Raw genomic sequence first — 22,763 nt, forward strand, 5'->3', positions numbered from 1 at the left:
AATGACAGCATAGTGACAATGACATCAATGGTGTGACTTAGTAGAGTTTTGTTTCAAGTTAAAACGCCTAACATGTACCTTGCCCTTTTTGGGTGGTTGTGTCGAACAATGATTGAGCTAAACGCGCGCTGGAAGTTGCGGCAGGCAAACTTGAAGGAAAATTCTGTACAACTTCCAGCGAGCGTTTAGTGGGAACACTGAGGCTGTACCCGCTTTAAGTTACAGTTTTAACAGTGGCCAAGTATGGGGTATTGTATGGGGTATTGTATGGGGTATTGTGTGTAGATTGATGAGGATTTGTTTTTTTTATAATCCGTTTTAGAACAAGGCTGTAATGTAACAAGATGTGGAAAAAGAGAAGGGGTCTGAATACTTCCCGAATGCACTGTACTTCTTCTGTGCTCTGTGCCGTAGAGTTGTGCCTCAAGGATGCGTTTTAGGTCCCCTGTTGTTTGTCTGTAGTCCAACTAAATTGGGAGAAATATTGAGGCAGCTGATGTACGTTTTTATGCGGATGACACTGTTCCTTAGTCAAGTGGCAGCAGTTTGACTTTTGGCTTTTGAAAACGCTCAAACCTGTTTTAACATCATTCAACAGAATCTGTTCGATTTGAAGCTTGTTCTGAATTCCTCTAAAACATGTACGGTATTTTCCAATAATAAACACTGAAAACCATGTAATTAATACCTTGGAAACATCCAAATATCTGGGAGTTTGGGTGGATGAGAATGTGAGCTTCACCCCTCATGTCGAGAACCTTGTCGGGAAACTCAAGCGGCGGTTTTACTACCGACACAAAGCTGCGGTTTTACTACCGACACAAAGCGGCGGTTTTACTACCGACACAAAGCGGCGGTTTTACTACCGACACAAAGCTGCGGTTTTACTACCGACACAAAGCTGCGGTTTTACTACCGACACTGCGGTTTTACTACCGACACAAAGCTGCGGTTTTACTACCGACACAAAGCTGCGGTTTTACTTTTTACTACCGACACAAAGCTGCGGTTTTACTACCGACACAAAGCGGCGGTTTTACTACCGACACAAAGCTGCGGTTTTACTACCGACACAAAGCTGCGGTTTTACTACCGACACAAAGCTGCGGTTTTACTACCGACACAAAGCTGCGGTTTTACTACCGACACAAAGCTGCGGTTTTACTACCGACACAAAGACTACACACAAAGCTGCGGTTTTACTACCGACACAAAGCTGCGGTTTTACTACCGACACAAAGCTGCGGTTTTACTACCGACACAAAGCTGCGGTTTTACTACCGACACAAAGCGGGTTTTACTACCGACACAAAGCTTTTTACTACCGACACAAAGCTGCGGTTTTACTACCGACACAAAGCTGCGGTTTTACTACTGCGGTTTTACTACCGACACAAAGCTGCGGTTTTACTACCGACACAAAGCTGCGGTTTTACTACCGACACAAAGCTGCGGTTTTACTACCGACACAAAGCTGCGGTTTTACTACAAAAAGCTGCGGTTTTACTACCGACACAAAGCTGCGGTTTTACTACCGACACAAAGCTGCGGTTTTACTACCGACACAAAGCTGCGGTTTTACTACCGACACAAAGCTGCGGTTTTACTACCGACACAAAGCTGCGGTTTTACTACACAAAGCTGCGGTTTTACTACCGACACAAAGCTGCGGTTTTACTACCGACACAAAGCTGCGGTTTTACTACCGACACAAAGCTGCGGTTTTATTACCGACACAAAGCTTGTTTTTCCTTTGCTGCCAGAAAGGAGTTGATTCGTTGTACTTTTCTCTCTGTGTTGGACTATAGTGATACTATTTATGAGCAAGCTTCACGCTCCCCACTGAAGGCTCTTGACTCTGTGTCATGCAGCCCTTCGTTTTGTCACCAATCAGAGACGTCCAACTCACCATTGTGATCCCTAGTGTTGTCGGGTGGACATCACTGGCAACACAAACACTGGCACGTTCTTATTCTGAAGACCATTTTAGGAGACTGACCTTTTATCTATCCTCTCTTCCAGCTCGAAATGAGAAACACATACAACTCAGATCTCAATCTTGTTTTATGCTAACAGTACCGAATTAGAACCGAGCATGGAAAAAGGGTGGTTCCCTCTGGTGTTGCAATCCAAGCCAACCTAAATCGACAGGACCTGGTGTCCCTGGAGGAGTTCAAAGGACTAATAGATGAACAGGTTGTTGAGACATGCAGCTGTTTCTAGCTGTCACTAGTTTGTGTTTCCTTAAGGAAGAATGTTGTTTCACTTCACACACACACCCATCCACTGTTTATTTGCTGTTCTGGTTGTGCTGTTGACAGTGTCTTCTGTCTGTTTTGTCTTACAGTTCTTTAACAAGAGGATGTTTATCCCCCGTCCCCACAGGAGGCCTTTTCCCTCCTCCCAGGCCATTATTATAAAGAAGAATGGGTTCTTAATTGACTAGCATGGTTAAATGAAATAAATAAAATCACACTCTCACTGAACCATACAATGAACCATACACTGAACCATACACTGAACCATACACTGAACCACACAGGTGAGATCATAAGATCTGAATATCACACTTTTAGTGACCTCCCCAATCTCTCCTTTGAATAATTCAACAGTTCCAGTCTGACTGGACGCAGCCCATTGGTGCTGGCAAACACTATGGGCTGTCTGTCATTGGTGCTGCCATAGCAACGCTGGCTGGCGGCGCTCAAAATGAATAATATGACACGCACACGATTATCCAGCACCATCGTCTGTATAACAACTCATTCATAATACACACATTTTATCTGAGTAATATTGTATGATACCAAGTTACATGGAACGTCAACCTAACAGTTGATATAGAACATCAAAATGATATATCACCTGACAGAATTTCAACATCAAGAATGAATGAAACACACCTCATCACATACTTTAATGATGACACCTGGACAATGACAATGTGGATACCACCACATGAAGGGATCAAGTAAAGAATTGAACATTTCTCGGAGTCTGTACTATAAGGTCTCTATCTTAAAAACTTGACTGCTGACAATGACATGCACATGATCGGGGCCCAATGAATGGACCGATGAGCAAAATACTACAAGATCTATCTGCACTATGCCTTTAATAACCAATTCTGTAAACACAAATCTCCAACCAAAGCAGCTTTATACAAGCCTGAATTTGACCTGAATGTTACCTTGACAAAACATTCATCCAACAGCCTGAATGCACGACTGTTGTGGTGTGAAGGTGTTGGGTGGATTAGTAGGTCTGTTGTAATGGGTCTTTGTGGCAAGGACAGAATAATCAGAGAGTTATGTGCGTTTTGGAAGCCAACATGCCAGTAAACACTGTGTGCCTTCTTCACTGAGATGGGATCGGTGGGCAATAGTTCCGTGTTCATCTCCCATTCATTTACAAGGAGCCATGTAAAAACCTTATTTCCCTATTGTATGCATGGCCTCCTGGGACTGGGTGGGGCATTGTCAGCATACAGTAGCCTACAATAGTCAGGTATGCTGACAAACACCATACAGATACCAGGTGTACGACGCCAGTAATAGTCCCTACTCACAGGCAAGTGTGTGTGTGTTCTAGATGAATGGACGTTTTGCATGCCCTGTGTGGGTGTGTGCTCTGTTCTTTTGATACCTGGCAGAACAGCGAAAAGAATGAAATACTTCAGTTAGTAAAACACACAGAGCTGGTGAATATCTTATGTTTGAAGAGGGAGGGTCGTCCTCTTAGAGCTACTAAATATCTTATGGTTGAAGAGGGAGGGTCGTCCTCTTAGAGCTACTGAATATCTTATGGTTGAAGTGGGAGGGTCGTCCTCTTAGAGCTACTGAATATCTTATGGTTGAAGAGGGAGGGTCGTCCTCTTAGAGCTACTGAATATCTTATGGTTGAAGAGGGAGGGTCGTCCTCTTAGAGCTACTGAATATCTTATGGTTGAAGAGGGAGGGTCGTCCTCTTAGAGCTACTGAATATCTTATGGTTGAAGAGGGAGGGTCGTCCTCTTAGAGCTACTGAATATCTTATGGTTGAAGAGGGAGGGTCGTCCTCTTAGAGCTACTGAATATCTTATGGTTGAAGAGGGAGGGTCGTCCTCTTAGAGCTACTGAATATCTTATGGTTGAAGAGGGAGGGTCGTCCTCTTAGAGCTACTGAATATCTTATGGTTGAAGAGGGAGGGTCGTCCTCTTAGAGCTACTGAATATTATATGGTTGAAGTGGGAGGGTCGTCCTCTTAGAGCTACTGAATATCTTATGGTTGAAGAGGGAGGGTCGTACTGAATATCTTATGGTTGAAGAGGGAGGGTCAGCCTCTTAGAGCTACTGAATATCTTATGGTTGAAGAGGGAGGGTCGTACTGAATATCTTATGGTTGAAGAGGGAGGGTCAGCCTCTTAGAGCTACTGAATATCTTATGGTTGAAGAGGGAGGGTCGTCCTCTTAGAGCTACTGAATATTTTATGGTTGAAGAGGGAGGGTCGTCCTCTTAGAGCTACTGAATATCTTATGGTTGAAGAGGGAGGGTCGTCTCTTAGAGCTACTGAATATCTTATGGTTGAAGAGGGAGGGTCGTCCTCTTAGAGCTACTGAATATCTTATGGTTGAAGAGGGAGGGTCGTCCTCTTAGAGCTACTGAATATCTTATGGTTGAAGAGGGAGGGAAGAGGGAGGGTCGTCCTCTTAGAGCTACTGAATATCTTATGGTTGAAGAGGGAGGGTCAGTCCTCTTAGAGCTACTGAATATCTTATGGTTGAAGAGGGAGGGTCGTCCTCTTAGAGCTACTGAATATCTTATGGTTGAAGAGGGAGGGTTCTTAGAGCTACTGAATATCTTATGGTTGAAGAGGGAGGGTCGTCCTCTTAGAGCTACTGAATATCTTATGGTTGAAGAGGGAGGGTCGTCCTCTTAGAGCTACTGAATATCTTATGGTTGAAGAGGGAGGGTCGTCCTCTTAGAGCTACTGAATATCTTATGGTTGAAGAGGGAGGGTCGTCCTCTTAGAGCTACTGAATATCTTATGGTTGAAGAGGGAGGGTCAGGAGCTACTGAATATCTTATGGTTGAAGAGGGAGGGTCGTCCTCTTAGAGCTACTGAATATCTTATGGTTGAAGAGGGAGGGTCGTCCTCTTAGAGCTACTGAATATCTTATGGTTGAAGAGGGAGGGTCGTCCTCTTAGAGCTACTGAATATCTTATGGTTGAAGAGGGAGGGTCGAGCTACTGAATATCTTATGGTTGAAGAGGGAGGGTCTTCTTAGAGCTACTGAATATCTTATGGTTGAAGAGGGAGGGTCATCCTCTTAGAGCTACTGAATATCTTATGGTTGAAGAGGGAGGGTCGTCCTCTTAGAGCTACTGAATATCTTATGGTTGAAGAGGGAGAGTCGTACTCTTAGAGCTACTGAATATCTTATGGTTGAAGAGGGAGGGTTGAGGGTTGAGGGTTGAGCGGGCCTGGTTATTCATCCTCCATAGTGTCTGGAACTGTGCCATAAAGGACCATGTGATAATCACGGTATTGACAGGGTTAGCAAGACGTGTGAAAAAAGCCCTAAATAAAGGACATGTATCCTTCAGGAACGTGACGATCGATGCTCAGCAAGGGTGTCGTGCTCCTACTGTACAGTCTCTATTTCCAGGCACCTTTAAAACAATGATATTTCTGCTTCCTTCCAGGCAATAAGCCAATGGTTATTGCAGAAACAACATCCTTCGTCCTGACCTGAGGGATTGTAGATTTGTGCTCAACAATCACATCACTCATTCAATCCATCATGGGCCGTTACATATTCGTACAACAGAAATTCCTGGGATGTATCCAAAAGGCTACCCTATTCCCTATATGTAGTGCACTACTTTTGACCAGGCCCCATAGGGTGACGTGTGTCCCCATATAGCAGGCAACATACTTACAGTGAGTACTACAGTAAAGAAGTAGGGTGCCCAGGTCATCCATTAACTCATATTCATGTGGAGTGTTTTGAATAGAGAGCAGCCTTTGGCTTGAACAGTGGCGCTGGATGAGTGGGTACCCTATTCCCTATGCAGGGCACTACTTTTGCCCAAAGCCCTATGGGCCCTGGTCAGAAGTAGTGCACTACATCAAGAATAGGGTACCATTTGGGACACAGGTAATCGTCAGCAGCTCTTATCTCCTGAAGTCTTATCTCACAGCCACCTGTAAACTCACAGGTCCGGCTAGCAGCGATCCCATGTCAACCCTGTCCGACTTATACAACCAGGAGTCATACAGAGTGGCCTTTCTGACCAATTGCCACCGGTACAATGATGCTACTATTACTAGTGTGATTTATAGTCTGTAATAAAAACTCATAAACATTATTATCAGTGATGTATCACCACAATACTTCTCTCCTCGCTCTACCTTTAGTAATGCGTTGTGCCGTCGCTCAGTATCGGTCTACTAGTGTGTCTCATTGGCTTCCTCCACCTTTTGGACATCTAAGCAACAACCACACATCTGATTATAATGCATGACAATATGTGGTTTCCTCTCCTGTATGTATTGTGAACACATTGTTCCAGAGGTCTAGGGTTTGCTGTAACCTGGCCCTCTCTTATGTTTTTCCACTGACAATAACTGTGGGTGAGACATTAAACTGGCGAGGTGGAGCTGAACTGATGCACGTTCAATCATTTCCAGCTGACAAATTGTAAAAGAGAAGCTACCGCTGTTAAAGTACGAATTCTTCACGGAGACTGCCCTCTAGTGTCTCTTTCATGGAACTTCAATGTAAAAAAAAAAATTGTTGGGCAAATGAATACTCTTGATTAAAGGGACATTTCACATATTTTTTTACACGTGGCCTTAAGTCTACGTGCATCACACTCAAACACATGAATCCGCTATAATTAAATTACAGCTTTTATTATAAAATACATTTTATGTACATGAAACAACTGATGAAATTCAATAAGATTCAGTGAAAGTGACCTAATGCAAACTTGTGAAACTAAACACGTTAGAGGAAATGTGGACTCCTCTGTTCCTGTAATCACGGCTATTTTTTCAGCCAGAAATGTAAACAGAGAGAACATGTTTCCCATAGATAGAGAGAGTTGTGACGTATGATTAGACATGTGGTTGTTGCTTAGATGTCCAAAAGGTGGAGGAAGTCAAAGAGAGTAGGTTGACCTTTTAGATCAATTAATATAGATAGATAGAAAAGAAACGGGTTCAGGGAGAGAAAAGAGAGGGATAGAGAGGGAAAGGGTTCAGGGAGAGAGAAGAGAGGGATAGAGAGGGAAAGGGTTCAGGGAGAAGAAGAGAGGGATAGAGAGGGATAGAGAGGGAAAGGGTTCAGGGAGAGAGAGAAGAGAGGGATAGATCTTTCAGATAGAGAGGGAAAGGGTTCAGGGAGAGAGAAGAGATAGAGAGAGAAAGGGTTCAGGGAGATAGGGAAAAAGGGTCTCAGGAGAGAGAAGAGAGGGATCAGGGAGAGAGAAGAGAGGGATAGAGAGGAAAGGGTTCAGGGAGAGAGAAGAGGGATAGAGAGGGAAAGGGTTCAGGGAGAGTTCAGGGAGAGAGAAGAGAGGGATAGAGAGGGAGGGAAGAGAAGAGAGGGATTTTAAAGGGTTCAGGAGAGAAGAGAAGAGAGGGGATTCAGAGAGAGGAAAGGGGTTCAGGGAGAGAGAAGAGAGAGGGAAAGGGTAGAGAGGAGATAGAAAAAGGGTTCAGGGAGAGAAGAAGGGATAGAGAGGGAAAGGGTTCAGGGAGAAGAGAGGTTCAGGGAGAGAGAAGAGAGGGATAGAGGGAAATACAGGGAAAGGGTTCAGGGAGAGAGAAGAGAGGGATAGAGAGGGAAAGGGTTCAGGGAGAGAGAAGAGAGGGATAGAGAGGGGGTTCAGGGAGAGAGAAGAGAGGATAGAGAGGGAAAGGGTTCAGGGAGAGAGAAGAGGGATAGAGAGGGAAAGGGTTCAGGGAGAGAGAAGAGAGGGATAGAGAGGGAAAGGGTTCAGGGAGAGAGAGAGGGATAGAGAGGAAAGGGTTCAGGGAGAGAGAAGAGGAGAGGGAAAGGGTTCAGGGAGGAGAGAGAGGGATAGAGAGGGAAAGGGTTCAGGGAGAGGAGAGGGATTCAGAGAGGAAAGAGGGAAGAGAGGGAAAGGGTTCAGGGAGAGAGAAGAGAGGGATAGAGAGGGAAAGGGTTCAGGGAGAGAGAAGAGAGGGATAGAGAGGGAAAGGGTTCAGGGAGAGAGAAGAGAGGAGAGAGGGAAAGGGTTCAGAGGAAAGAGAGAGAGAGGGAAAGGGTTCAGGGAGAGGGGATAGAGAGGGAAAGGGTTCAGGGAGAAGAGAGGGATAGAGAGGGAAAGGGTTTCAGGGAGAGAAGAGAAGAGAGGGATAGAGAGAAGGAGAGAGGGAAAGAAGGAGGGATCAGGGAAAGGGTTCAGGGAGAGAGAAGAGAGGGATAGAGAGGGAAAGGGTTCAGGGAGAGAGAAGAGAGGGATAGAGAGGGAAAGGGTTCAGGGAGAGAGAAGAGAGGGATAGAGAGGGAAAGGGTTCAGGGAGAGAGAAGAGAGGGATAGAGAGGGAAAGGGTTCAGGGAGAGAGAAGAGAGGGAAAGGGTTCAGGGAGAGAGAAAAGAGAGGGAAGAGAGGGAAAGGGTTCAGGGAGAGAGAAGGAGAGAGGGGAAGAGAGGGAGAGAAGAGAGGGATAGAGAGGGAAAGGGTTCAGGGAGAGAGAAGAAGGGATAGAGAGGGAAAAGGGTTCAGGGAGAGAGAAGAGAGGGATAGAGAGGGAAAGGGGTTCAGGGACAGAGAAGAGAGGGATAGAGAGGAAAGGAAAGTTCAGGGAGAGAGAAGAGAGGGAGAGAGGGAAAGGGTTCAGGAGAGGAGAGAGAGAGGGAAAGGGTTCAGGGAGAGAGGAGAGGGAGAGGGGAAAGGGTTCAGGGAGAGAGAAGAGAGGGATTTCAGGGAGAGAGAAGAGAGGGATAGAGAGGGATAGAGAGGGAAAGGGTTCAGGGAGAGAGAAGAGAGGGATAGAGAGGGAAAGGGTTCAGGGAGAGAGAAGAGAGGGATAGAGAGGGATAGAGAGGGAAAGGGTTCAGGGAGAGAGAAGAGAGGGATAGAGAGGGAAAGGGTTCAGGGAGAGAGAGAGGGAAAGGGTAGAGAGAAGGAAGAGGAAAGGGTTCAGGGAGAGGGTTCAGGGAGAGAGAAGAGAGGGATAGAGAGGGAAAGGGTTCAGGGAGAGAGAAGAGAGAGGGATAGAGAGGGAAAGGGTTCAGGGAGAGAGAGAGAGAGAGGGAAAGGGTTCAGGGAGAGAGAAGAGAGGAAGAGGGAAAGGGTTCAGGGAGAGAGAAGAGAGGGATAGAGAGGGAAAGGGTTCAGGGAGAAGAGGGAAAGGGTTCAGTTCAGGGAGAGAGAAGAGAGGGATAGAGAGGGAAAGGGTTCAGGGAGAGAGAAGAGAGGGATAGAGAGGGAAAGGGTTCAGGGAGAGAGAAGAGAGGGATAGAGAGGGAAAGGGTTCAGGGAGAGAGAAGAGAGGGATAGAGAGGGAAAGGGTTCAGGGAGAGAGAAGAGAGGGATAGAGATGGAAAGAGAGGGAAAGGGTTCAGGGAGAGAGAAGAGAGGGATAGAGATGGAAAGAGAGAGAAGGTTGGAGAGGGAAAGGAAAGGTGACAGAGAGAACGAGAGATCAGAAAGGACAGGGAGCATGAAGCGAAGTACTGTATGGAGATGAGAAGGGTCAGGGAGAGAGACATAAGAAGATGGACAGAAAAAGGAATAGAGAGAGAGAGAGCGAGCGAGTGAGAATAGAGGGAACGAGAGAGAGGTGAAAGAGGTCAGGAGGATGGTGTGTTGCCAAATGTAGAGAGAGTTCTCCATGGAGGGGACCTGCTGAAGGCTGTCTCTGCTGCTCTGTCGTCGTTACCCCATTCCTGCACACACACACACACACACACACACACACACACACACACACACACACACACACGCGGTTTCATTATTACAGCACATTTCATTCAAATTTGAAAACTTCCTTTTTCTTTTGAAGCAACACATGCACGCACAAATGCGGTTTCATTACGTAAAATCTAAACACTTCCTTTAGAAGAGGCTCTTTTAGGATCCAAAGACCGTCCGTTTCCCCTGATGGATTATAGCTTCAAGGCTCTTTTAGGGTCCAAAGACCGTCCGTTTCCCCTGATGGATTATAGCTTCACATGAAGTCGTGACGATAGCATTGTGGTGACTCTGTCCACGGTAACCCATATACTAGCACCTTGTCTGGGGAGAGGGTTTAGCTTAATAATCCACCTCATCAAGCTAATTAATGAGATGATTACAGCTAACGAGAGGAGGAGGGCCCATGCAGGCTGGCCCAGGTCACAGAGGAGCAGTCATGGGAAGTTGACTCAAAGTGTGTTTGTGTTCAGTAGGGAGGCAGACAGAGACTACAGAGCCCCAGGACAGCAACACATATAGACCCAGGAGGAGGGCCCATGCAGGCTGGCCCAGGTCACAGAGAAGCAGTCATGGGAAGTTGACTCAAAGTGTGTTTGTGTTCAGTAGGGAGGCAGACAGAGACCACAGCAACACATTTAGACCCAACCAAAACATGAGATCATTACTTTACAAATTGGAAAGAATCAACAACAAAAGCAAAGCAAACTAGAATGCTATTTGGCCCTAGACAGAGAGTACACAGTGGCAGAATAGCTGACCACTGTGACTGACCCAGACTTAAGGAAAGCTTTGACTATGTACAGACTCAGTGAGCGTAGCCTTGCTATTGAGAAAGGCCGTCGTAGGCAGACATGGCTCTCAGGAGAAGACAGGCTATGTGCTCACTGCTGTTGGGACAAGAAAAGGGCAACCAGTGAAGAACAAATACCGTTGTGAAAACAAACATATTGATGTTTCATTATTTTCCCTTTTGTACTTGAACTATTTGCACATTGTTACAACACTGTATATAGACATAATATGACATTTGAAATGTCTTTATTCTTTTGGAACTTCTGTGAGTGTAATGTTTACTGTTCATTTTACTGTAAATGATCTACTCCACTTGCTTTGGAAATGTTAACATATGTTTCTCTTGCCAATATAACCCATAAATGGGAGTGAGAGAGATCTCCGCAATCTTCCCCAACTCAAGGATCGTGGTGTCACCCAACAGAGGAAGGACTTCCACCCTGCCACAATCCAAAGAATAAACGTCAATGTACATTATCCCACCCTCGATCTGGACTGTCTCTAGGACCATGTTCACCTGTACAGGGAGACAGTCACCATCCTTGCCAAGACTCTCAAGTACGTCACTTTAAACCCGACCTCTCCACCCAGGAACAGCGAAGGAATCTCCATCCCCGATATCACTAAGGCAACACCCTGGACCAGCACCCAGGCTCCCCCAGCCCCGGCCACAGCACCACCAACCTCAACGCCCACCACAGCCAGTGCAGATCAGGCCAGCCCAGCTCATACATTTTTTCCACCATAATTTGCAAATAAATTCATTAAAAATCCTACAATGTGATTTTCTGGATTTTTTTTCTCATTTTGTCTGTCATAGTTGAAGTGTACCTATGATGAAAATTACAGGCCTCTCTCATCTTTTTAATTGGGAGAACTTGCACAATTGGTGGCTGATTAAATACTTTTTTGCCCCAGTGTATTTTACAAATGAGCCTCCTTGGCTAATCTAAAGAAACATAAGAGCAAACCAAAAATAATAGACAATAAAAAATGGTTTGGTAATGATTGCAAAAATCTAAGAAAGTCATTGAGAAATATATCTAATGCAAAACACAGAATCAGACAACAACAATACACGCCTTCAATATGGGGAAACACTGAAGCAATACAAACACACCCTAAGAACAAAAAAGGAACAGCACATTAGAAATCAGCTGGATGGAATTGTGGAATCCATAGAATCAAACCACTTCTGGGAGAATTTGAATAAATGAAACAAATCTCATCATGAGGGATTGGCTATCCAAAAGGGGGATATGTGGAGATATCACCTTTGCAAACCTCTACAGCAATATAACAAAGATCCCGGAACAAAACAAGAAAAATATCAAATACTTGAATCAGCATTCAAAGACTATCAGAATCCTGTGGATACCCCAACTACAGAAGAAGAATGATTGGAAAAACGATATACTCTCCAACCCAAATAGGCCTGTGGTGCTGATGGTATTTTAAATGAAATGATATAATTTACAGATCACAAATTCAAATTGGCTATACTCTTCAACATTATCCTCACTGAAGGCATTTCCCCCTATTTCTGGAACCAAGGATTGGTCAGACCAATCCATAAAAAGGGAGACAAATTTGACCCAAATAATGCCAGAGGAACAGCACCTTGGGGAAAATTCTCTGCAGTATCATAAATAGCAGACTACGTCATTTCCTTGATGAACACAACGTCCTGAGCAGAAGCCAGAATAAAAAAAGAGATTGTACAACAGACCACATTTACACCATCCACACTCTAATTGATAAACAAGTAAACCAAAACAAAGGCCTAATCTACTCGTGTTTTGTCGACTTCAAGAAAGCATTTGATTCAATTTGACACACAACTATTTTTTTTAATGAACTAATTGAAACTGGTATTGGAGGAAAACATAATGATGTTATTAAATCAATGTACACTAAAAACAAATATGTGTTTTGCAACAAGCAAACAGACTTCTTCTCTCAGGGACATGGAGTGAAACAGGGCTGCCCAATAAGTCCAACACTATTTAACATCTACATGAATGAATTGGCAAAAACATTAGACGAATCTGCAGCAACTGGTTTCACCGTACACAACACCGAAATCAAGTGTCTGCTGTACGCAAATGACCTGGTGCTGCTGTCTCCCACTAAAGAGGGGTTACATCAGCACCTAGATCATCTGCACAGGTTCTGTCAGACCTGGGCTCTGACAGTTAATCTAAAAAACCTGAATATAATGATTCTATTTGGACACAGTTCTATTACAACACACCAAAAACGACACGTTTCTAGGACTGAATATCAACAACACAGGTAGCTTTCACATGGCTGTAAACGAGCTGAGACAAAGCAAGAAGAGCATTCTATGCCATTAAAAGGAACATTAAAATCGAAATTTCAATTAGAATCTGGCTCAAAATGTTCCAATCAGTTATAGAACCAATTGCTCTATATGGCAGCGAAGTATGGGATCCAATCTCTAATAATGCATTTACTAAATGGGACAAACATCCCATCGAAATACTGCATGCAGTGTTTTGCAAGACTGTATTGCAAGTGCAAATAAATATTCAGAATTGGGCCAATACCCCCTCCTTATTCGAATTGAAAAAAGAGCCATCAAATTTTACAACCATCTAAAAACAAGTGACCCCAAAACATTCCATCACAAAGTCCTACAATGTCAAGAGATGAAACCAGAGAAGAGTCCCCTCAGCCAGCTGGTTCTGGGGCTCAGTTCACCAACCCAAACCAACCCCATAGAGCCTCAGGACAGCACTCAGCCAACTGGTTCTGGGGCTCAGTTCACCAACCCAAACCAACCCCATAGAGCCTCAGGACAGCACTCAGCCAACTGGTTCTGGGGCTCAGTTCACTAACCCAAACCAACCCCATAGAGCCTCAACCACAAACCAACCCCAACCCCATAGAGCCTCAGGACAGCACTCAGCCAGCTGGTTCTGGGGCTCAGTTCACCAACCCAAACCAACCCCATAGAGCCTCAGGACAGCACTCAGGACAGCACTCAGGACAGCACTCAGAAAATCTGGCCCGACCAAATCATCACAAAGCAAAAATAAGAATACATCACCTATTGGAAAGACATCACAAGAAAATCTAAGTAAACTTCAATGCTATTTGGCTCTAAACGGACAGTACATGGTGTCAGACTATCTGACCACTGTGACTGATAGAAAACTGAGGGAAACACTGACTAGGTACAGACTCAGGGAGCACACAACCTGAGGGTCAGCCAGTGAAAAGTGCAATGTAATGTCAAAAAATACTTCTCAGTCAGGTTGAGACTGGTCTACTAACATTGCTTTAATGTATTATTATTCTCATTGATATTGTTGTTGTAGTTGCTGTTCATGTTAATCCAATTTCCTCTACTACTATTGTTATTGCTGTTGGTCCCTCAATTTCTTATATATATATATTTTGACAATGTAAGTCATTTAATGTAAGTCTTTCCATGTCAATAAAGTCTATGAGAGAGAGAGAGAGAGAGAGAGAGAGAGAGAGAGAGAGAGAGTGAGAGAGACAGAGAGAGAGAGAGAGAGAGAGACAGAGAGAGAGAGAGAGAGAGAGAGAGAGAGAGACAGAGAGAGAGAGAGAGAGAGAGAGAGAGAGAGAGAGAGAGAGAGAGAGAGAGAGAGATGATGTGATGTATGATTAGACATGTGGTTGTTGCTTAGGTGTCCAAAAGGTGGAGGAAGTCAATGAGACTAGGTTGACCTTTTAGATCAATAACAAAGTATATTGAGTTGAATTGGAGAGAGAGAGACCTTACCTGAGAGGTAATGCTGACACGTTTGAGAGTCAGGTCTGGAAACACGCAAACAAATAGAATCATGTAAAAAAGGATGTCAGTGATGATGACTATATGAAGGCATTATGAGACATAAGATCATTGAATCACTCTATTCACTTACAAACACTCACCAAGAACATGGTCCCCGGAATGAAGCTTGGCCCATAGAAGAGCCCCCTCCCTAGACACAAGAGAGAAATACTACTATAAATACTATTTTAAATGGATAGTTTTTCTCCCTTTAGAATCATTTTTCTAATAGAAAACTATTCTAAAGGGAGAAATACGATTAGAAAACTATTCTAAAGGGAGAAAAACTATTAGAAAACTATTCTTAAGGGAGAAATACTATTAGAAAACTATTCTAAAGGGAGAAACACTTTTAGAAAACTATTCTAAAGGGAGAAAAACTATTTGAAAAATGATACTAAAGGGAGAAATACTATTAGAAAACTATTCTTAAGGGAGAAATACTATTAGAAAACTATTCTAAAGGGAGAAACACTTTTAGAAAACTATTCTAAAGGGAGAAATACTATTAGAAAACTATTCTTAAGGGAGAAATACTATTAGAAAACTATTCTAAAGGGAGAAATACTTTTAGAAAACTATTCTAAAGGGAGAAACACTTTTAGAAAACTATTCTAAAGGGAGAAAAACTATTTGAAAAATGATACTAAAGGGAGAAATACTATTTGAAAAATTATACTAAAGGGAGAAATACCATTAGAAAACTATTCTAAAGGGAGAAATACTATTAGAAAACTTTTCTAAAGGGAGAAATACTATAAAAAAACTATTCTAAAGGGAGAAATACTATCAAGAATGATTATAAAGGGAGAAAAACTATTTGAAAAATTATACTAAAGGGAGAAATACTATTAGAAAACTATTCTAAAGGGAGAAATACTATTAGAAAACTATTCTAAAGGGAGAAATACTTTAAGAAAATGATACTAAAGGGAAAAATACTATTCTAAAGGGAGAAACACTATTAGAAATACTATTCTAAAACATCTCATGCTCTATGATATTACTGTACTTCCCTGAAAGTTAGAGACTCATAGAGGATCCAACACCCACCTTTTACGCTTTTCTTCCCCCATTACCTTTACTGGACAATGAGAAGAGAAACGAGAGAAGAGAATTACAAACTGAAAAGGTGTAATGAACAGAGTCAGTGATGTCATATTTGAATGGTAAATTACATTTCTTTAAAGGTTTACTAGCTTGGTCCCAGATCAGTTTGTGCTGTCCTGCAAACTCCTATTAAGGTAAACCGCTCCTGGTTGACAAGAGAGCACAAACTGTTCTGGGAACAGAGTATAGGTTAACAGGTGTAACATTACCTTTCCTCTGCACCGCCACACCCACACCCACCAGTACAATGAAGAACAGAACCACAACAGAAAGATATCCCAACACCAGAGGCCAGTCCACTCCAGTCAGCCCTAGCAGAAAGACAATATCACCTGTCAATCAACGAGCCTCCTTATACATACGTATTATCTTAGTTTGAGCCAGTTTGCCACAGCAGGAAACTAATCCTGCAGCAACAGGAAATGTCGTTGTAATTTCCAGGTTATAATTATTGGACATTTTTTGGAGAAGTTGAAAAACATTTCGTAATGAAAAATCTGTGGAAATTGTGTCTGTGTCTAATATCAATACCAAACATCAGGCCCACACTGTGTCTAACATCAATACCAAAGATCAGGCCCACACTGTGTCTAACATCAATACCAAACATCAGGCCCACACTGTGTCTAACATCAATACCAAACATAAGACCCACACTGTGTCTAATATCAATACCAAACATCAGGCCCACACTGTGTCTAACATCAATACCAAACACAATACCCACACTGTGTCTAATATCAATACCAAACATCAGGCCCACACTGTGTCTAACATCAATACCAAACACAATACCCACACTGTGTCTAACATCAATACCAAACATAAGACCCACACTGTGTCTAATATCAATACCAAACATCAGGCCCACACTGTGTCTAATATCAATACCAAACATCAGGCCCACACTGTGTCTAATATCAATACCAAACATCAGGCCCACACTGTGTCTAATATCAATACCAAACATCAGGCCCACACTGTGTCTAATATCAATACCAAACATCAGGCCCACACTGTGTCTAACATCAATACCAAACATCAATACAATACAAACATCAACACTGTGTCTAACCAATACAAACATCAGGCCCACACTGTGTCTAATATCAATACCAAACATCAAGCCCACACTGTGTCTAATATCAATACCAAACATCAGGCCCACACTGTGTCTAATATCAATACCAAACATCAGGCCCACACTGTGTCTAATATCAATACCAAACATCAGGCCCACACTGTGTCTAACATCAATACCAAACATCAGGCCCACACTGTGTCTAATATCAATACCAAACATCAGGCCCACACTGTGTCTAACATCAATACCTAACACCAAGCCCACACTGTGTCTAACATCAATACCAAACATCAGGCCCACACTGTGTCTAACATCAATACCAAACATAAGACCCACACTGTGTCTAATATCAATACCAAACATCAGGTGTCTAACATCAATACCAAACATCAGGCCCACACTGTGTCTAATATCAATACCAAACATCAGGCCCACACTGTGTCTAATATCAATACCAAACATCAGGCCCACACTGTGTCTAACATCAATACCAAACATAAGACCCACACTGTGTCTAACATCAATACCAAACATCAGGCCCACACTGTGTCTAATATCAATACCAAACATCAGGCCCACACTGTGTCTAATATCAATACCAAACATCAGGCCCACACTGTGTCTAATATCAATACCAAACATCAGGCCCACACTGTGTCTAACATCAATACCAAACATCAGGCCCACACTGTGTCTAATATCAATACCAAACATCAGGCCCACACTGTGTCTAACATCAATACCAAACACCAAGCCCACACTGTGTCTAATATCAATACCAAACATCAGGCCCACACTGTGTCTAATATCAATACCAAACATCAGGCCCACACTGTGTCTAATATCAATACCAAACATCAGGCCCACACTGTGTCTAATATCAATACCAAACATCAGGCCCACACTGTGTCTAATATCAATACCAAACATCAGGCCCACACTGTGTCTAACATCAATACCAAACATCAGGCCCACACTGTGTCTAATATCAATACCAAACATCAGGCCCACACTGTGTCTAACATCAATACCAAACATCAGGCCCACACTGTGTCTAAAATACCAAACATCAGGCCCACACTGTGTCTAATATCAATCAAACATCAGGCCCACACTGTAATATCAATACAAACATCAGGCCCACACTGTGTCTAACATCATCAAACATCAGGCCAAACAATCAAACATCAGGCCCACACTGTGTCTAACATCAATACAATACACAAACATCAAACATCAGCCCACACTGTGTCTAACATCAATCAAACATCAGGCCCACACTGTGTCTAATATCAATACAAACATCAGGCCCACACTGTGTCTAATATCAATACCAAACATCAGGCCCACACTGTGTCTAACATCAATACCAAACATCAGGCCCACACTGTGTCTAATATCAATACCAAACATCAGGCCCACACTGTGTCTAACATCAATACCAAACATCAGGCCCACACTGTGTCTAACATCAATACCAAACATCAGGCCCACACTGTGTTCTAATATCAATACCAAACATCAGGCCCACACTGTGTCTAACATCAATACCAAACATCAGGCCCACACTGTGTCTAACATCAATACCAAACATCAGGCCCACACTGTGTCTAACATCAATACCAAACATCAGGCCCACACTGTGTCTAACATCAATACCAAACATCAGGCCCACACTGTGTCTAACATCAATACCAAACATCAGGCCCACACTGTGTCTAACATCAATACCAAACACCAAGCCCACACTGTGTCTAACATCAATACCAAACACCAAGCCCACACTGTGTCTAACATCAATACCAAACATCAGGCCCACACTGTGTCTAACATCAATACCAAACATCAGGCCCACACTGTGTCTAACATCAATACCAAACATCAGGCCCACACTGTGTCTAACATCAATACCAAACATCAGGCCCACACTGTGTCTAACATCAATACCAAACATAAGACCCACACTGTGTCTAACATCAATACCAAACATCAGGCCCACACTGTGTCTAACATCAATACCACGTCAGAAGGTGATTTGTTGATTGTAGTGGTTCCGTGAGTTACCTGGTGAGGAGGAAGGGGAGATGGTGGTCTTTTCTGGAAGACAATGACAGACAATATTATAGGTGAAAAATAATTCAAGGCTGCCTCTTGAGTGGTGTGAGTTGACGCACACAAGCTCAGACAGACACAGACATCAGAGAGATGCAGACCTATGACTCTAGGCACATCCTGCAGTGCACTTCTCTCTGAGTGGCTCCACTCTGCTCCCAGCAGGGAACTGTATTGGCACTGGTACTGGTCCGACAACGGGCCGTCCTGGGCAGGCAGGGATGAGAGAGCAAAAAGGGCACGATGTCGGGTAGCGGGGGCACTACGGGTGGCATCAGGGAAGGTACTTCCCAGGCGGTATAGAGAGAAGCGGGCACCAGGGAAGGCAGGTGAGCCAGTACACACCAAGGCCCACTCCCCAGCCTGGCTCTGGAGAGAGAGAGAGGGCACCGGCAACAGCTCTGGGATGGCAGGCCCACCAGAGAAAAGATGGAGAGAGAGTATAGGGTATCAGTAAGGGTATCAGATTTTTCTCACACACAATCCTAACCTTAACCATTGGGAATAAAATACATAACTGACATTAGATCAGTGTCTAGCTGCAATTTCACCTCTCAACCAGATCTCTCACCTGTGACCGTGACAAGAACTGGATGACTGGCGGTTGAATTAGCCGGTCCCTGACGAGGCACTGTAACCTGGTAGAGGCAGGTGTAGGACCCCCCCTCGCCTCCCCTCACAGGCCCCAGGTGGAAGGCCCCGGTCTGGGCTGTGGAGTGGGACACCAGGGAGGCCTGGGGGTGGACCATGGAGCTCCCCATGGAGTGTCCAGTCACTTTAGCTGTCCTCAGCAGTAGGAAGGCTTCTGGTTTCGGGCTCTGCTGGGAGTGAGGAGGAGGGGGGGAGCAGTGGAAGGATAACGTCTGGCCGTGCTTCACCTGACCACCTGGGGGATCAACTGAGAGGATGGGTGGGAGGAGAGGGGGGGGAGGAGGAGGAGGAGGGGGAGTTCTAGGAGAAGCTACACCTAAACAGAGAGAGGGAGAGGGAGAGAGAGAGATGTATGCTGCAGTAGTTTATGTGTTGGGGGGCTAGGGTCAGTCTGTTTTATCTGGAGTATTTCCCCTCTTATCTGGCCCGGCGTCCTGTGTGAATTTAAGTTTTCTCTCTCTCTCTCTCTCTCTCTCAGAAGAGGACTGGCCACCCCTCATAGCCTGGTTCCTCTCTAGGTTTCTTCCTAGGTTCCGACCTTTCTGGGGAGTTTTTCCTAGCCACCGTGCTTCTACATCTGCATTGCTTGCTGTTTGGGTTTTAGGCTGGGTTTCTGTACAGCACTTTGTGACATCCGCGGATGTAGGAAGGGCTTTATAAATACATTTGATTTGATTTGATATAAAGGGGTTGTAATGGTGAAGTCTTCCTACTATAAGAAAAGTAAAGAAGGGAGCTTTCTTTCAACTCCAAGGAGATGAATTCAGGAGCTTGTTACTTTCGTAATAAACTTTATCAAACCAAATGCACAGTTGTCTATAGGCACTATGTACTGAAACTATACATTTAGACATTGGATATTTAGCAGAAATTGTATATCCGGTCTCTGAGGTAATGTGAGAACTGCCATTTAAGTTTACCCTCTGTTGTCATTCACACTTCCTGCCTTAACTGTCAGGGTTGATGTTTGTGGTTTCTATATAACCTACAGGGTGTAACAGTACGACACACACATTCATGCACACACACACGTAACCACTGAGAACACCTATGGCAGTTTTGCCAGTGGTGGTGGAGAAGCGGATGGGAGTGTTTATTGACTTCCATCACCAGTGGCTTTAAACCTCAGAACCGTTTCTCACTTTGAAATAGCATTTCCATGTACCGTTACCATAAATTGCAGAAAAAGATTTCTGTGACTTTGATTTTCATCATTATTTGTAGTGATCGTGGCGCTTGCAGTAGTTTCTCTCCCAGATCCACGGGTCCAACATTCTCAACTGCCTGATCCAAAATCATCAATCATGAATATAAAACTCAGTATAAAACTCTAAATCTCACCTTGTTGTTTCAGAGTCAGATAGTGGCTGTATGGGCTGTACATCCCCTGGCTGTTCTGATACAGGCAGCAGTATAGAACCTCCCGGGCTGAATCCTCCCTCACTCTCACTGTGAACTGGGCCTCCTGTCTCTCACTGGGGAAAGTCATGGTGTCCACCAGCTTTTTAACCCGGTGGAGTCTGAACAGGGTCCCTCCAGGGCCCTCAGGGGCCCGACAGACCAGGACCACAGCCCCCAGGCTGGTGTTTTCTACAGAGGAGGACTGGGTGAGGGAGGGTGTTGGGGGGAGGACTGGGAGGAGGTCTGAGGATACTGTAACTGGGGAGGAGCAGTCAAGTGTGAGGCCCAGTAATGGTAAACACTGCATTCCACTCAACAGATAGAGGACACAGGAGGCTGCTGAGGGGAGAACGGCTCATAATAATGTCCAGAAACGGAGTAAATGGAATGGAACCAAACACCTGGAAACCATGTATTTGATGTATTTGATACCATTCGACTAATTCCTCTGCGGTCACTACCACGAGCCCGTCCTCCCCAATTAAGGTGCCACCAACCTCCTGTGATCTAGGATCACATTACCCCATTTAAATAGACTACTTAAATGGTCAGGAAATAAAGATGACAGAACTGATGCCAAACATCAGTGACATATCTCTGTAACTGAAATGGCTTAACTTCTTTACCCTGACATCTACAACATAAGTGTCAGTCAATTCATATTCAAAGTACTTACCCCAAAGTTGTAGATAACAGATGAGCAGAAGAAATATCCAAAGTGAGAGATGGTATCGACAGACAAGCATCTTTGAAGGAGCAAACAGTCTCTCTTCTGTGTGGATGTGGAAGCATCTGCTCTAGGTGGAGGCAAACAGGATCCGCTGTGTGTGTGTGTGTGTGTGTGTGTGTGTGTGTGTGTGTGTGTGTGTGTGTGTGTGTGTGTGTGTGTGTGTGTGTGTGTGTGTGCGTGCGTGTGTGTGTGTGTGTGTGCGTGCGTGCTTGTGTGTGTGAAAAGTATGACAATGTCTTAAAATAGGACTGAGAGGAAGTACAACATACAGGCACACTTCCTTTTAAGGGGTTTGTTAATGGGATGTGAGATCATATAATAATAAACCAAGACCACAGAATGTCCCTGGTGTGGATCCATGCATATTGTACACAGAGCATGAGACATACACTGAGTATACAAAACATTAAGAACACTTGCTCTTTCCATGACATAAACTGGCCAGGTGAATCAAGATGAAAGCTCCCTTCCCTGATCCTTTATTGATGTCACTTGTTAAATACACTTCAATCAGTGTAGATAAAGGTGAGGAGACAGGTTAAAGGAGGATTTTTAAGCCTTGAGACAATTGAGACTTTGATTGTGTATGTGTGTCATTCAGATTGTGAATGGACAAGACAAAAGATTTATGCGCCTTTGAACAGGGTATGGTAGTAAATGCCAGGTGCACCAGTTTGTGTCAAGAACTGCAACGCTGCTGGGTTTTTCACACTCAATAGTTTTGTGTGTGTATCAAGAATGGTCCACCACCCAAAGGACATCCAGTCAACTTGACAAAACTGTGGGAAGCATTGGAGTCAACATGGACCAGCATCCCTTTGGAACACTTTCAACACCTTGTGGAGTCCATACCCATGCTCTTTATGTAGTCGTCACAAGTTCATTAATCATATGGGTAAGTAGGCAACATGCACAGAGCAGACACAATGAAGTAGTGTAATGCATCTGGAAACGCCTTGCAGTACAACACTGACACCTAGTGGATGGGAAGTTGCACTGCCGTCCTGCCATATAGATCATATAGAACTTTTATGGACAAGAACTGGGACAGTTCTGAAGCATAATAAAACCAAACTAGAACGCTATTTAAAGTCGAATCAATTGTGCTTTTAACATCATATTT

General features: G+C 43.9%; 1 protein-coding gene across 5 annotated transcripts; it reads right to left on the bottom strand.

Moving 5' to 3' along the window:
- Positions 1-9,382: 9,382 nt before the first annotated feature.
- LOC135560153 (uncharacterized) lies at positions 9,383-21,719 on the bottom strand. Of its 5 annotated transcripts, none has more exons than XM_065001407.1 (10): positions 21,587-21,715; positions 20,851-21,162; positions 19,430-19,825; positions 18,960-19,259; positions 18,811-18,843; positions 15,872-15,973; positions 15,606-15,636; positions 14,654-14,703; positions 14,502-14,536; positions 9,383-9,906 (listed from the first exon to the last, which is right to left on the bottom strand). In XM_065001407.1, exons 1-10 carry the CDS (start codon positions 21,654-21,656, stop codon positions 9,811-9,813), a joined length of 1,425 nt encoding a protein of 474 aa, XP_064857479.1. In that variant the 5' UTR covers positions 21,657-21,715; the 3' UTR covers positions 9,383-9,810. The 5 variants fall into 5 exon arrangements, with proteins under 5 accessions (XP_064857479.1, XP_064857480.1, XP_064857478.1 ...); XM_065001408.1 differs by having other exon boundaries at positions 20,851-21,099; positions 21,587-21,714; XM_065001406.1 differs by having other exon boundaries at positions 20,851-21,168; positions 21,587-21,713.
- Positions 21,720-22,763: the final 1,044 nt, after the last annotated feature.

This window comes from Oncorhynchus nerka, linkage group LG15, assembly GCF_034236695.1.
Source record: "Oncorhynchus nerka isolate Pitt River linkage group LG15, Oner_Uvic_2.0, whole genome shotgun sequence".
Lineage (NCBI taxonomy): Eukaryota > Metazoa > Chordata > Actinopteri > Salmoniformes > Salmonidae > Oncorhynchus > Oncorhynchus nerka.